The sequence below is a fragment of the Lissotriton vulgaris genome, chromosome 3_1 (assembly GCF_964263255.1).
Source record: "Lissotriton vulgaris chromosome 3_1, aLisVul1.2, whole genome shotgun sequence".
Taxonomy (NCBI): Eukaryota; Metazoa; Chordata; class Amphibia; order Caudata; family Salamandridae; genus Lissotriton; species Lissotriton vulgaris.
In genome coordinates this window covers 1,247,514,535-1,247,531,103 of record NC_141689.1, presented here as the reverse complement: position 1 = coordinate 1,247,531,103, position 16,569 = coordinate 1,247,514,535, and the positions used below count along the sequence as shown (strand labels likewise).

The window sequence follows — 16,569 nt, the reverse complement described above, 5'->3', positions numbered from 1 at the left end:
AAAGCACATGAGCACTCACAAATGTGCTTCCTACATGCCATTTACCGATTCGGTAAATACAGAATCGGTAAATACCGATTCAGTATTTACCGAATCAACACCTACATGGCAAATGGCTCAATACCGGTCAGTAAGCCTGAAATTTACCGAATTTCGGGTTTACCGACCGGTAATGAGCCACCTACATCGGGCCCTAAATCTCGGTTTTATCCTCGCTCCATTTAAGCTGGGCGGTGGTGAGCCAATTAAACACTGCTGTGAGACAGATTTTGACATGGGAAGACGACGACTCGTATTTTTTCCAGGTGAAAAGAAGCTGAGTGTCATTGGCATATGCGATGACTTTAGCACCTAAGTCTTCTGCCATCCGGATGAGGGGTGACATGTAGACGTTGAACAGCAGAGGGCTCAAGATTGACCCAGGAAATAATTGGTCATTGTCCTACCTGAGGTGGTGGTCAAAATTCTTTGGACATCTGAACATAAGGGTTACATAGATAAATTATCTGACAGATATCTTTTTAAGCCCCGTTTGCTGTTGCCTTACTTTCTCCTGATACAATAGGTAAGGATCCTAAAGAAAATAACATTCCTGAGATGCAGACCTTTCATAACACACAATTGGAAATATAGGAAAAGTAGGTATACTGGGACTTCTGGATCTTCACAGCAAGCCCTGTGAATAGTTCTTAAAGTGCAAGTCAACCCTTTCAGTTTCTGAGTCATCACATGAAGATGCAGCAGAGCTAGGGTCAAGAAGGAAGATTAGAAAAGAGGTGGAAGGAAACTGTAAGGACTTGTTTTGGTTCTGAAAGCAACTGCTTCAAAAATGTAGATGAAAACCCTGTCCTTCATGATATTTGCAGTTATATTGCACAGCAAGCATATTGGGAGGAAGTTGTAGAAGAGCCCTTTCTGACAAGGCAAGAGGTTGAGTTCACCATCCTCCCTCTGGTCCTTGAAGGCAGGACCCTGAGCAAAATTCAGGAAAGTGCAACCTCACCTTGGGTAAATGCATAGAGCAAGGCATTGCCCTGCAGCAGGATTACCTTGATGAATATCCTGGGGTGCAGACCTAAATGGCAGATGAGGACAATATGTTTAAAAAAAATATTTGTTTATTGATTTCCCCAACAAGAAAATAACATATGGCAACACATTACATCCTTTTCAATATGATTAGACAAAAATATCATATGAATGCGCAAACTCAAAAAAGAAAACATAACAAAACAGTCAGGAAGCAATACATTCTAGTACAACGTTGAATGAAGTCAGTTTCACAGTTTTAATGTGTCATTTCATCACGTGACATTCTCATGTAGGAACAACTGGAGTGTGGCGCTGTAGTGTCTAGTGATCATGTTTCGCCGATGCGGCAATCTGATATCCTCACCTACTCCTGCCCAGGTTCTGTTAGCAGAATCTTTAAGCATCAGCCGTACTTGAGGAGGAGCCAGTGTCATCTTGCAATATCCTCAGCCAGTCTATTATGGGACTTCATATATTTGTGTGTCTCGAGGCCGTTGGCATTAGTTCCCAAAAGGTGGTTAGTTGGGTCTGACTAAAAGTAATGTCTTGTATCCACGCCTTGCTCATAGGGTCACATTTGTCTCCCCAATGTATAGATACTCTTCGTTTAGCGAGCAAGAGTAGCATGGCATGTTATTTATGGTGTTCAGCCTTGGTGCCTTTAACATATTCTAACAGGCCGAGGAGCAGACGCGGCTTGCCCGAAGTCCCCAGTATCTCCTGTATTTTACTAAATACTTCTGTCCAAAAGGCTGCAATGGGTGGACAAAACCAGGACATGTGCATGAAGGTAGCAGGGGCATGGCCATATCTCCAGCAGTTCTCATCAGATTGGACACCTATGAGAAGGGGTTCTGTAGTACCTGTGTAGGTACTTAAAATTAATTAGCCTCAGTATATAGTTTGAAGTTGGCTATAACAAAAAGTCCAGACCTCATCCGTTACTTGGCCATCTAAATCTAAATTCCAACTGTGCCTAGCCTTAGGCTCCGTTAGCAGTGCTGTAATTTGCTTGGAGTTATATTATTGTGTGATTAACCTGCAGAGGGATGGGTTTGGAATCATCTGCTCCAGCGCAGGCAGTGGAGTGGGAGGGCTCGGAAAGGTGCTGTGTAGCTGTCTATACGTTGCTCTGATTTTATAGTATAAAAACAACTCAGAGAAGTTCCTTGTGCTCTCCTCCATAGCACCTGGTGGTTCGTAGAAGGTATCACCAGGATAAAGATCTGCCAAGGTCTCCAGGCCCATGGACTTCGGGATCATCGGGTTACACGCTAGTGGGATAGAAGGGGCATACAATATCTGCATGCGGGCTCTTGCGTGTTATTTATCCTAGGCCCAGCGTAGTGTCACAACTGTGTCGATGCCATCTCGCGATCTGCGATATGTCTGGCAGATAGCTACACTGAGAGGAGTCGGTGCAGCCACGTCCATCTCCACAGCCACATGGGGTTGGAATGGGGTAGGGTGCAGCCAAAAATGTAAAAATTGAGCTTGCGCTCAGACCGCATGAAGCGGGATGTCCGGGGCTCCCAGTCCCAGTGTGAGCAGCTCCCAGGAAACGCACCCTTTTTTTCCGGCCCAGACCATAGAGATCAACAGTGACCGAATGGAATGGAAAAAAGCCCGGATCAGCTGAATTGGAATGTTAACAAGTAAATATAAAAATTTGGGCAAGACGACCATTTTAGATAACAGCAATCGGGCCCACGCTTTCGCTTTGTCTTCCAGCCATGAGATCGCACGTCTGAAATTTCAGTTCCAAATTTCTTGTTCCTCCTGGCTCAACCAAATGCTGAAATATTTTACCTGCCTTCCGCCCATTGCAGCGGATGATCCAGGTCAAAAGGCTTGGTTTCTTCTTTAAGGGGAAATAAGGTGGATTGGCCCAGTTGATAAATTCGCCAGAGAGTCTACTGAATTTAATGAGTACCCAGAGCAGCGGGTTAACATTTATCACAGGGTTACCAATGTATAGTGTCATGTCATCCGCATATAGTGAAATAAGGAGCCCCCTAGTGCTAAATCCCAAGCCCGTCGCTGCGTGATGTTGCAGAAGTCTGGCTGCTATTGGTTCCATTGCAGTGGGAAAAAGGAGCGGGGATAGGGGACATCCCTGTCAAGTTCCTCGTGTGATAGGGAAAGGGTCGGACAAGAGACCGTTATACGTAGCCGGCGGAGCCGTGTAGAGGAGTCTTATTAGTGCTATAAAGGTCGGGCTTAGAATAGCGAACAGATATGGCCACTCCAATGCGTCAAAAGCTTTAGTAGCGTCAAGGAATGCCACCACAAGTGCCTTGACTTTAGGGTTTAAGTAATGCAACACCGTAAAAAAGGTACAAAGGTTGTGGAAGTTGGACCTACCAGGGATAAAGCCAGATTGGTCGGGTCTCGCGACAAGAGGAAGCAGTGTACAATTTGAAGTAAAAGTCGGTGAATCGGCCCATGACCCCCTGGGGCCCCCTTATTACAGTTGAATCCTCTCCCCTATTTCAGATATGTAAGTGGTTGTGTGCGGTCTCTTAAGCATGTTCGCAAGGGATTTACCAGGTCTGTCGCCCTCACCGTAACGTCTAGCCTGGGTGTATTTGCCTAGGAATTGTACCTCTCTGCGGGCTTCTGCTTCAAATTCAATGAGAAGCGACTTAATGGACAGCAAAGGTGCAGGGTCCGCCGATCATAATTCGAGGTCTCTAATTCCCTGATGCGGGTTTCTAGAGAGGCCAACGTGCCCCTAATAGCCTTAAGCACCCCGGCCTGTTATGAAATGCATTTCCCCCGAATTACCACTTTGAATGCTTCCCAAAGTGTTGCCTGCACAGTAACAGACCCAGTATTTGTATCAATATATTCCGCGATGTCTCTCTATATTTCTTCCTCAAAGGTGGAGTCTAGCAGATCGTATGGGGCCTGCCGTCAACTGAACATTTTAATTGGTGTGTTAGGGATGATTAGCTGTAATGACCAGGGGGTTTGATCAGACAGTGTTCTGGGGAGGTGCGTAGTATCTATAGTCCATGCCGCAGTGTCATGAGAAACCAGCCAGTAGTCTAGCCTAGACCAGGCTCCATGATGAGCAGATATACACGTGCCCTCTGCCACCCCCGGGTTTCTCTGTCTCCTAATGTCCATCAAGCCGCCCTCCTCTGCTGTGGTGTTAAGGACTTCCCTAGAATTGGGGCGTGGTGTGCAAGAGCTACCTTTTCTGTCCAAAGTATCATTCCATACAACATTGAAATCAACCCCCCCCATAATATGGTGTCACAGCTAGTGATTTGCATTTTGGCCACATACAGTGCAAAAGAAATCAGGGCAGTCAATATTTGGTCCATAGACCGCGGCAATTACCAGCCACACTCCCACCAAGGATCATAAAACAGCTTTCAGAGTTTACTTGCGAATCAATAGTTGTCCAGTCTACCCCTTGCCGAATCCCTATCGAAACTCCTCTCACATAATTGGAATAGATAGAGGAGAAGGTATGGCCCAAGTGTTTGTTTTGCAGTTTAAAGTGAGAAGTGTTTTTTAAATGGGTCAATTGTATGCAGACATATATCAATATGGTGTCTGCTTAAGTAAGAGTGGGCTAGCCTGGCCTTCCTTAAATCGCTTAGTCCCCGGATATTCCAAGTTAAAAACTTGTATTCAGTCATTCCCGTCTATAGGATGTGTAGGTAATTGCTAGTGTCAGCGAAGTCAGTGTCTTTGTCGCCCAGTGTTCTGCATGTGTCACTATCTTTAAACCAGCGAAAGCTGGTGTTGTTAGTTTGAATCTGCTCTGGAAACTGTAGGTAATTAAATCGTTTAGCTTTGCATGTAGTGCTCTCCTGACAAACTTACCCAACTTGTCAACTTCAACCCACCCCCACCCACACCAGCCCCCAAATTAGGTTGTGTATTACATCCTCCTTTTGAGAAACAACGCAACAATGTGCTCCAGACTAACGCCTGGTAGCACAACTTGGAGCTCTCCCCGGAGGCGTGGGCTAACCGGCAAACAGCCCTGCCATAAGGCGGGGTGGCAGAGAATAAGAAGGTAACCAAAGGTATGTGAATTAGATGTTCGAGCTCTGAATGAATCTGCGCCTGTGTAGTGAGAATAAGAAAGTGCAATGCTTCCCGCTGGACCCCGAGATATAATATGTTCAATTATTCAACAAAATATAACAGGCATTTGACAGCTACCAAAAACAGTGATCAGTCTTATCGCTGAGGTTTTCGCCAGAGTTCAGAGTCTTTGTAGGTGTCAGCGCTTCTCGCTGCCCGCATATGTGTTTAGCAAACTTCATGGCAGATTTTGTGTCTGTGAAGAAGTGGGCAGTGCCATCATGAGAGACTTTGAAAAAAAAAATATTTTTATTATAATAATACAAAAAAAAACATTAGCATTGGGTGAGCATTAATTGACATCATTGTGAGGTATAAGTTGTCATTCGTTTAACTTCAGCAATTACCAATCATATGGAATTTGGGATCACGGGGATTCTGGTGGTTCTGCTTCCCTTTGCCGCCTCAGGGGTGTACATAAATCACCACAATAACTATTCCATGCTCCCCCCCACTTCTCCGGACAACCCCTGGCTACATACACCGCCCTTTCCCTGAACATGCACCAATCTAGGTCCTCAGCCCACTTAGTAATCCGGGGCGGCTGATTGGCTCCCTACAGCTGAGCAATGTTTTGCTTCGCCACCATGTACGTCAACGTCACCCACTGTTTCAAATATTCATTCAAGTCTGTGGGTTCCCATACATTGACCAGACACCTCCTGGCCTCCGGTCATATCGACTCCCCCAACACCTCTTTAAGTTTATCATGTATTGCCGCCCAATAGGTCTGTACCTCCTCACAGTGCCACACGATTTGTATAAAAGTGCAGAGCTCTCCACATCCTCTCCTGCATTCACCACTTATCGCCCGTCCCATGTGTACAAGCCTAGGTCCTGTCATATATGACTGATGTAAAATCTTAAGCTGCACCAGCCTAAGTCTCATCTGAATTGCGACCACTTTAGGGGAGGAGACCGTCTCTACCCATTCCTGATCGTCTAACTCCAGTCCGTCTGCTCCCCATGCTGTCCTAATACTTCCCAAAGGGTCCTCCATTTTATTTATAAGCTTCCTATAGATCAGGAAGATAGTCCTCTCTGGCATGTGACCATCTAGCACACGGTCTTCAAGAGGAGAAGCCTCCGGAAGTTATGATCCTCCGGGCACGTGAGCAAGGAGTGCGTGTCTAACCTACCTGTACCGAAAGTGTTCAGTAGCATTCAAACTGTATTGCTTCTGTAAAGATTCAAACGCCAACACACCGTCTTTCCTCCATATATCCTTAACACCATCGATGCTAGTGTTATTTTCCTCCTGTGCTGATTTATCTTGAATCCCATTGTTCATGACGAGCTGAGCTCGTCATGAGTGTATGGAGGTGTACATCATGACGAGCTGAGCTCGTCATGAGCGCGAAGGAGTTAATCTGTCTGGTTCCAATGAGGTCCCTCTTATCAAACGCTTTAGTCTTCCACAAGCTCCCAAGCTTCTCCGAACAGAATAGTGGGGTGGCCAACGTCAATTTTCCCTCCCATCCCAGACTTCTGGTAGCCGCGTGTCAAACATGTACAGCGTGTGCTGTCGGGCCTGCCAATGTGAATCTCCCGGGTCTAGCTTACAAGGCTTTAAGAATATCGCCACCTGGTGCCTGCCAACGATCCATAGCATAGCCTGGATCTCCGGGGGAACCATAGACCATGTGGTTCACCGCCGCAAGGTGTGAGGCCCAGTAATATTTCCTCAAGTCTGGGAGACCGATGCCCCCATCATACCACGGGAGGGTTAACTTATTAAAGGCTATACGTGGCCTGCCGCCCCAGAGGAGCTGTCGCTGAAGTGCCTCAATCTCCTTAAAATAGGACAGTGGCACCGGATCCATTGTGTTTTGGAGCATATATAGGAACTGGGGTAATGCCATCATCTTAAATAATACCGCTCTCCCAAGTATCAAGAGAGGGAGAGCTTTCCATCGTTCCACCTCCTTCCGAAATCGGTTCAAGGGGGGCCTCAGATTATTAGTGTACCTCATCTTTGGGTCTAAGGACACATATATACCAAGATAGGTAAATCCCACCAGTCCAACCCTTATCGTGCACGATTGCGGAATCACAGGCGGAGACCCTGACAAAACGAACAATACCGACTTTGACCAGTTAGTGACAAACCCGGAATACCTGCCAAATATAGCGAGGACATCTAAAAAATTACTTAATGACACTCTGGGGTTGGTGAGGTACAACAGAATATCGTCCGCATAAAGCAAAATGTTATCCTCCCATTCAGGCGTCCACCGCAAGCCACGTATTGACCGGTCCCACCTGACCCAGGCCGCCAGAGGCTCCAGCGCCAGTGCGAAGAGGAGCGGGGACAGCGGACACCCCTGTCTTGTTCCTCTTCTGAGGGAAAAAGCAGCAGACTTACAATTATTGACTATCACCCTGGCGAGGGGAGCGGCATAGAGCAGTCTAACCCATCCGATAAATCCCGAACCAAAGCCTAATTTGGCCAATACTGCAAACAAGTAGGCCCATTCGACCCTATTGAATGCCATAGTGGCATCTAAGGACACCAAGACAGCTGGCTCCAGTATCTTTAGGGAGGGAGCCACCCAGGATCTCATGTAGTCTTCGCAGGTTCAGGGCCGAGTTTCGACGTGGCATAAAGCCGGATTGGTCGGGATGCACCAGGGTTGTTATGACCTTGACCAACCTGGTTTGTAGAGCTCTATCGGAACTCCATTTGGACCCGTTGCTTTCCCAGATTTTTTGCCTCTAATCGCCTGTGCAACTTCATCATCTGTGAAAGAGGAGTCTAGATAGTTCCTATTGTCTTCTGAAAGACTCGGCATGCCGATATCTTTGAGCAGTTCACCATTGTCAGCCTCCGTGAATCCTCCCACTGAGGCATACACTTCCTTAAAATAGTCAGAAAAGACATCCGCCACTGCCTGCGGGTCTGTGACTCTATCGGATCCTGACCCCTCTATCTCCTGCACTAACCTAGAGGCCCACTCCCCACGTTCCAACCAAGCAATCAGCTTGCCGGGCTTGACCCCATGTTCATAAACCCGACTTTGCAGGGCACGGTCATGGGAAATTGCTCGCTCCCTGGAAAGGTTTTGATATTCCTCTTGTTTTAACTTCAGCGAGTGTTGAGCACCCGGATCAGCAGATCCAGCTACTCGCTTCTCTAACGTTATCACTTCCGCCTTCACCCTAGTCAATTCTGCCTGGCGTTCCTTTTTCTTACCTGTAACTAAGGAAAGTACCTCACCCCTCCGCACCACTTTATAAGCCTCCCAAACTGACTGTGCCGAGTCGACCGTGCCCACGTTCTCTTGGAAATAACGCTCCGAAACCTGGAATATCTCCTTTCTAGTGGCCGGGTCTTTCAGGTGCCACGCCGCAATAGGAGCTGCTCTTCCCACCGCTGGTTGCCCCACCTCAACCTTAAACCACACCGGAGAATGGTCTGAAATGCCTCTGCCAAGGTATTGCGCTTCTCTAAGTGTACCCGCCAGAGCAGCTGGTATCAATATGTAGTCCAACCTTGACATACTATTATGTGCGGCAGATACATGAGTAAAATATTTCTGGTGCGGATTGCGTATCCTCCAACTATCGGCCAACCCCAGTGTTTCAAGGAAATCAGCAAGCCATCTCTGCCATGTGGGGAGAGCCCGTGGCGGGCAGTGTCAGAAAAACGGCACTTAAATCTCTAAAAGTATCGGACTGGAGGCCGGGTGGTACATAGATTGACAGAAAGTAACCGTTCTACCCCCCAGTCACCCCGAGACACCCACATATCTACCTCTCTGGTCTGACCAAGTAGCTTGAATGTCCAACGGAAAGGAATTCTTCGTTAGGATACCAACCCCTCTAGATCCCGACGTAAACCCAGCATGTACCACAAGTTTATATCCCCCTCTATGGAGGGCCATGCAACGATTTCCAACAAGATGTGTCTCTTGCAGCAGTAAGACTTCTGAGGAGTGTCTTCTGATTAGTTGATTCACCATACCTCTCTTTATCTTGTCACCCAGACCATCAACATTCCAGCTTAACACCCGTATCCCTGATCCCTGACTAGTACATGACATTTACCCCACACTGCTAGCGTCTAGTTGCAATACTGTCACCGGATGCAAAAAACAACAAAACTCAACCAATCCCCCAAACCATGCAAACTTCCCGAACCCTGGATCCCTCCCTGCACCCCTGCTTGTGGCTTACGCCCATCCTCAACTGGCAGTGTGCCTGTCGCCCCTCACTCGAAATCAACTCTCTAACTAAATATAGTAACGGGGAGGAGAATCGTGTAATACCCCCCCCCCCCCCAGCTCCAAGTCAAACATTAATCCAGTTTTCCCAAGTTACCCCCCCCCCCCCCGATCTCCACCGCCCCACATTAATATTGCTATAGCTCAATGGGGAAAGTCTCCCGAACAATCATTGTCTCAGTGTCTCATTTCCACCCTCCATTCTCACTTGCCCACCTACTGATCTTCCCCTACTCTCTGATCATGTTCTTCTGGCTCAGTGGGGTGAAAACAATCGATCCAGTCTGCCGCAACCTCAGGATTATCGAAGAACCAGGTCTTCCCCTTCGTCTCCACTCTCAATCTCGCCGGGAACATCATTCCATATCGCAAGCTCTTGGCCCTCAGTTTCTTCTTCACTGGCAGGAAACTTTGACATTGCTTCTGCACAAGTTGTGTGTCAGGAGAGCGAGGCATTTTCATATTGGAGGGGTCCCTTTGCGCGGGCCGCCTGCAGTATCGCATCCGGGTCTTGAAAGTTCAGGACCCTCGCAAACATCGGGCGGGGAGGGGCACCGGGCTTGGGTCTACTCCCAGGGACTCTTTGAGCTCGCTCGACAGTAAAGAAATTCCCCAGCCCCTTGGGTTTAAGATGATTGAGTATAACGTCCTCTACAAATAGGTCCGGGGCCGGATCTTCCGCCTTTTTAGGGACCCCAAGGATACGTATATTATTCCGTCTGGCCCTCCCTTCAAAATCGTCTAGCTTCCTATTCATCAAAACCCGGGAGGACTTAAGATCACGTACCTCCTGCTGCAGTTGCGTCATATCGTCTACCAGGCTAGTGGTCTTTATGTCCAAGGATTTGACTTTCTCATTCGCTTTTGCGAGGTCTGCCCGAATAAGATTGACCTCTATCGTGACTGTATCCAGTTTAGCATCAAGAGACCCCTTCATATGCCCCAACGAAGCCTGCACTCCCTCGATGGCCGCCATCACATCCGACAGTGTAAGTTCTGCTGGCACGTCCGAAGAATCCCCTGTCAACGGTTGAGCCCTTTTTATTTCCACCGGAGAACCCTTACGCATGGTATACCTGTCCAGTTTGTTGGATTGGACCGGTTTAGCCCCTCTCGAGAACTTGGGCTGTGACCCACCCGGATCTCCCCTGGCCGCCATGTTAAGGACTCCTTGGTGAGACTCGTCGCTCCAGTACCCCCGCAAATTCCAGCAATTCAAGGTGTTGATAAGGCCCGGGGCTGCAGCGAACACCTGGCGCCCTGTCCAACGTTATTAAGGAGGCCGGCCTCGCACCTGATCAAGTCAACAACAAGATTCAGTTCCCGCATCTGCCCCGGTGTCCACCGCTGTCTTGCCTCTGCACCGGCAGGGGCAATAATGTGGCCACAAGTACCGCCGTCCGCTCCACCAAGGCAGGGTCGTGCAGGGCCTCTACCCACACGACTTCAGAGCCCTGACAGGCCAGCTCCCAGGCGGCCCTCACACAGGGTAGCTGATGTAGCCCAGGGGGCAGTCGCCGAGGTCCCCATAGGAGCCAGACTCTCCAGCCGTTTGATATCTACTGGTCATCCAGAATCATGGGGCCGCGGGGACTCTCCGACCCCGTTCCACGGTCCAACGTCTCAGTTGAGGCAATCAAGCCCCCCTGAGCCCCAACGGCACCGATGAAAAGTCCTGCCGTCAAAACCACTCCCAACCCGCGCTTCAAAACAAACCGGCACATGCCAAACCCTGCCGGTATCTGCGCTGCTCCAGACGTGTTTTATTGAGCACCGGCGGGGTGGGGGTGGAGGGGAACATGTAGCACCAGCATCCACGACCCAGCCGATCACAGGCAGTCCCCCACTGCTTCCGATGCGGAGATTCTCGGCCGCTTGCCCCACGGTGCGTCCACTGTCACTTCAATGCCGGCTTCAATTCGCAGCTCATCCCCTCCGCTCCCGGGCACCGCTATGCAATTGTTTTGCTCCGGTCCCCATTTTCACAGCGGGACTGGAGTCACAAGTCAGGGCCGATGCAGCGTCCCTCAGCGGGCGGCCGCTCCTGTCAGCAGTAAATCCCAGTGCAGCCTCTCCAAGCGGGCTGGTCCAGGCACTTCCGGTCGCCAGCGCCGCTGTTGTTGAATCGGTTCCCGGCCACCAGTGTCACTCGGGTCCCCGGGCTCGTCCGGTCCTCAGGCCACAACTTTCCCTCCTCACAGCTCCGGTCCCCGTCACCGCAGCCGGACCGGAGTAACAGCCAGGGCGTCAGCAGGGGCTCGGAAATCAGGAAGCACACTCCATTCACAGGAGAAATAACAGGATCATTGAGCCGGGGGGACTAGCTACGGGGAGCTGAGGTCCTATGCGGCCATCTTGCTCGACGCGAAGCTCCTCCTTCGCATGAAAGACTTTTAATTTAGCCGGGTAGAGTAGTGCATAGGGTATCTCTGCTTGCAGGAGCAGTTCCTTGACAGGCACAAACTCTCAACGTGCTGCTTGTGCTGTGGGTGTGATATCAGGGAAAAAGGAGACATTATTACCTTTATGTTGGATAGTCCCATGTTCTCTGGCCAGGCGCAGTACTACATCCCGATAATTCAACAACCGGGCCAGGATCGGACTGGGTGGATCAGCGTAATGACTCTGTCCATCTGTAGTAGTTGTTCTTTCGCCTCGACTTGGAAATCATGTGCGTCGGAAGTGCTGGTTGTGACAGGGTTATCTCCCTCACTTTCTGTTTCAGAGTCCATTTGCCTTGTTAGCCTCTTGTTCTCAAAGTACAGTTTTGCTTGCTTGCCATTGTGTTGCCCATGCTCATGCCCTGACGCAGGCCGTAAGTACAGTATGGAATTTAGGTAATCTGCTCCACTTTGACGGAGCGCAGAGTGCTCCCGGCAGTCCAGTTGCCAGTCACACGTGTCCGAGTCCCAGGGGTCAGCAGTACTCGTGTTAACGGCTGCACTGTGGGGCCTCTATATGCTCAGGAGCCTCAGTAGGCATTAGAAGGTCTGAATTTGTTCGCTCCGCACCGAGAGCGTCCACTGTAATCTCAGCAATGCACCACGGGCGCCTCTATTTCTCCCTGTAACAATGGGTTGTTGCGCACAGTCCTATGGGCTCGACAAAGCCTCTCGACGCCCCCATGGGCCATCAATTCATGGGTCCCTCTGCTCCCCCATTGCAGGGCATTTCCCAGGCCAGTTTCGGACGTGTAAAGTCGCGGACCCCCAGGTGATCGTCTCAGCGAGACCGTGATATCTAAAAGCTGTGAGCCCAAGAGGGGTGCCCTCCGCGGCATGCCCTCGTTCAGAATAGGCCCTAGCAGGGCAGCGTGAAGTCTAGAACACCACACCGACAGGGCTGCAGGCCGCAGGAGAGTAAGTCCTAAATCATGTGCTCCGTCGCGCGTCCAAGCACATCTCGCTTCAGCCTTTGACAGGAGCCCAGGTGCGGCTGTATCCTCTATGGCCTGGCGCACCGCTAGTGATGTTCCGCACTCTCCCACACACTGGGGGCCAGGCGATGCAATAATGAGAGCCCCCAGTAGTACGTTTCTCCCACCCGACACCTCACCTCTCCTTGTGTTCCGGGCACCGTTATCAGGGTATCTCCAGCTACAGATGCTATGCCTGTTGGCCCGAAGCTTCTCTAGATCTCCCCGGCGCCGGCACTGGAGCCGCCACACAGGCGACACCGTATACCTGTTTCTCCAAGCTCCGTCTCCAAAATGGTGGGTCTGGGCCTTTCGGGCATCTGTCCCAGGGGCGTTCACAGCTACCGGCGCTCCGCACCAAGCCAGATTTACTCAGGGTGCCAGCAGACCCCCGCGTCGCCTCCACCTGATTCGCGGGCTCCCAGCGTCCCAGATCAGCATGAGCGCCCAGCAGGCCACGCTGTCCGGCGAGCACCGGCAGGTCTGCCCCCGGTTGCCAGCCCAGGGATCATACAGAGCTTCCACACTCTCTCAAACAGCGCTGATGTGTGCTCTGTGTCGTCAGGAACACCAGGTTTATATTTCCTGGCGTCGTTGGTCCCACTAATTTGCAGATTACTGACAGATTTAGTCTCGGCTGGCAGAGCACACTCACAAGGCGGCCATATTGCTGCTCAGCGACACCACGCCCCCAGATGAGGACAATATTTAGTTGAAATGGTCCATGCTCACTTTCGACATGGAAAGTTGCATTAAAAATTGGAGATGTACCTCTACCCTGCAGCAAATGTCCTGCACCACTATTACTGAGAAATGGATCCTCAGCTTTCCTCCATTCACTCTGTAATTCATTTGGGTTTTGGCCATCTGATTTTTTACATAGACTAAAACCTAAGAAGAGAGTAAAACCAGTAGTAGCAAGTGAATGGTTATCAACTCTCTCATTTCGAGTATGTGTCTGCTTAAACCTGGTGTGATTGATCCTCTGAGCATCAGTCCAAATCTTCCGCCTATCCTTGGTTAGCAGAACCAGCAAAGTTGGGAGAGACAGAAAAACTATATGAAGTTTTGCATGTTCTACTATACACCCTAATTGTAGACCACAATGAGAAGAAGCAGTGACTTTAATTCACCTCATAGCACTATGTTAGACTACTTAATACTACATAGTATATCCATGATACTCTCCAATATTTTGAACCATGTAAGTGACAAACAATGGGAATGCTGTTATTACCAGAGCTCAAATAAATGTTCTGATCTGCATGTGGCATAAAAGTCAGAGACAAACAGAAAAGGAAATATGAAGAGGTAAAAGAGGCCCCCCAGTACTATGGTGCATGCATCAGTGACTTGTAGTATCCATTCAAATTAAATACTCAAATTCACAATGTTTGCAATCAAAAGACTCGCTTTCAGTGGTTATCTTTATCTGCAGATTTTCATGCTTTACAGATGTTCTTGACTTATATTTGTATGCTTTTGTTAATACAGGGCATGATGAAGGGATAAATACCCTGAACATAAAAGAAGAGCATGAATTGTATCCTGTGTTCCATCAGGAGTATGAGGGAAGAGAAAACATTAATTGTTCTACAGGTGAGTAAAGTTACACTTTCTGAATACTATCTTACTCCAACGTAATAACCCTTAGACAGGGCTGGACTGGCGCAAGCGGGCACTGGGCATTTCCCCGGTGGTCAGCCTGGGTGGGGGCCGGTTATGGGCCCCGGGGGGCCGTTTTTGTTACCTGGAGCCAGCAAAATCTGCCCGCTGTAACACAATTGACCGAAACCGGCCCTAGCAAGAAGCTCGGGCGTTTCAATTTTGAAGTTTCAAAACAAGTACCACATTGTTAGCATTTAGAAATTGTTCATTTCTGTCTTGTCCAGAAGGGTCACCCTCACACATATCTGAGTCAGTGTTGATGATAATGGATGACTGTGATGAAGAAGGTGAAGAAAATAGAAATACTCTTGGGCATGGTAAGTCACAAATTCCTCTTTGATGTTCGGAGAGACTAACTAAATATGTATCAAGTTAGAAATGCCCCAAAGATGTTCGTCATTTGAAATTGTGTTGCGCTTCCAACCTTTGTTAGTTTGTGAAACAATGCCAAAATTTGTGTGTAAAATGCAGTATTAGGGTCGAAGTTCAACAGGGCATATACATCAGAAAATATCAATTTTCTGTGTTTTCATTGGATACCTGTAAGTTTAACCATTCTTACCTTTGCCATTTCATATTTGCAAATAAAATGTTGTCTTCATTCACTTTGAAAATCTTTGCTGAAATTGGGGAAGACTGATAAATGAGTTGCTGGGATTGTTTTGATTGTTATTACGATAGCAGTCAGGGAAGACCACCTCCTTCACCAGGATCAGTGACCCCGACGGGGCGGCGGTTAGAATCGTATTCCCGAATGGCGGCAGTGCTGGGGCAGGCACTGTCGTCGGGATTATAGTATCCCTTTCCGACAACCTGTTCATGTTAGGAAGACACCATAAAAAGGCTGTCCGAAATAGAATTAGTAGGCCCCCCATTCATCGTGGCCCTGGGGGCACATGCAGTGCTCCCACTCACCTCCATGCACGGTGTGCCATGCACAACATTGTGCATGGCATACGGTCCATGAACATGTAGGAGGTGCTCCTTATCACAGAGGCTTGTGCTGCAGCCCTTTTCCTTGGCCACAGCCTTGCCGCCGTGATAAGGAGCACTTTCCGACCCCCAGCATGATTGTCGGGCGGTCTCCTGACCTCCGCAGTGGCGGGTGGTGGTCCGATCACCCGGCATCGTAATGATGCCCATAGTCTTTTCCATCAAACATTCCACTCCATAAGAAGTAATAGAAAAGTCGTTTACTTGCTGAAAAATCTGTACCAAATTTTTGCTAATTCTGAATGAATGTGGTTTTAGTTAAAAATTACACTTATTGATATACTGATAGTTGGGTTAACACATTTATCTCAAGAACTTAGTCTATTTACATTTGAACATCTACTCCAAATTTGCTGATACATAGGATCTTTAGTACAAGACGTAAATTGATCCAGGTCTCCGGAGTAAGCTAGCATTGCAAGAAGTATTCAGACATCTGGGGAAGTTTGCCAACTGGGCTTTTCCAAAACAGGAAGAAGTGGTAATTAAGGCAAGTAGATTAAATAGGACCTCTGGACCGGTTGGCCTAATGACTGCCTTATCCAAGGACAGTGCCAAATTCTGGGCTAATCAGCTTGCCCAGTTTTCAGGAATAGCTTTCAATTTAATGACACTTCTTAGTTTTGGAGAAGGGGTGTATTTATATCCCTTGCACATGAAAGGCGTACTAAAAGATTTGGCACACTGTCACTGGATACCACTAAATGATGTTGAAGTTAAACTCTACACTCAAACCCTTAATCAGGAGCTAGAAAACACGGCAAAAGGAAACACTCAACCCCTTTTTTTCAAACTGTTGTCCAGTAAATCAGCTCCACCCTTGCCCTTTAATAATATAAAATGTGAGCAGGTTGCAATTTACGAATACTCTGTGGTCTATTTTAATGAGACTGGTAGTCACCGACAATAATTATCCTTTTTGAAACCAGAGCAAACTCATTGCACTTCGCACTGTGCCGTTTGTTTCGCACTGCTATATCAATCTTGCAAATACGCGTTCTCAACATCATCAAGGCTAAATTCATTCTCACCCTTCTAGAGATATTTGATGGTTGATTAGTTCAGCATCTCTTTAGAGTCCACTTATGTCTCCCTGCACTGACGGGCCATGCTCCATTGAAGGTAGAATTC

General features: G+C 48.5%; 1 protein-coding gene across 2 annotated transcripts in view; it reads left to right on the top strand.

Moving 5' to 3' along the window:
* The window catches only part of LOC147727740 (uncharacterized), a 143,301-nt gene that overhangs the window by 100,416 nt on the left and 26,316 nt on the right, over positions 1-16,569 (top strand). For both annotated transcript variants that reach the window (XM_086961743.1, XM_086961744.1), the window contains 2 exons: positions 14,272-14,376; positions 14,670-14,762. In XM_086961743.1, coding sequence (XP_086817869.1) covers positions 14,272-14,376; positions 14,670-14,762 — 198 coding nt within the window. The remainder of the gene's footprint in view (positions 1-14,271; positions 14,377-14,669; positions 14,763-16,569) is intronic.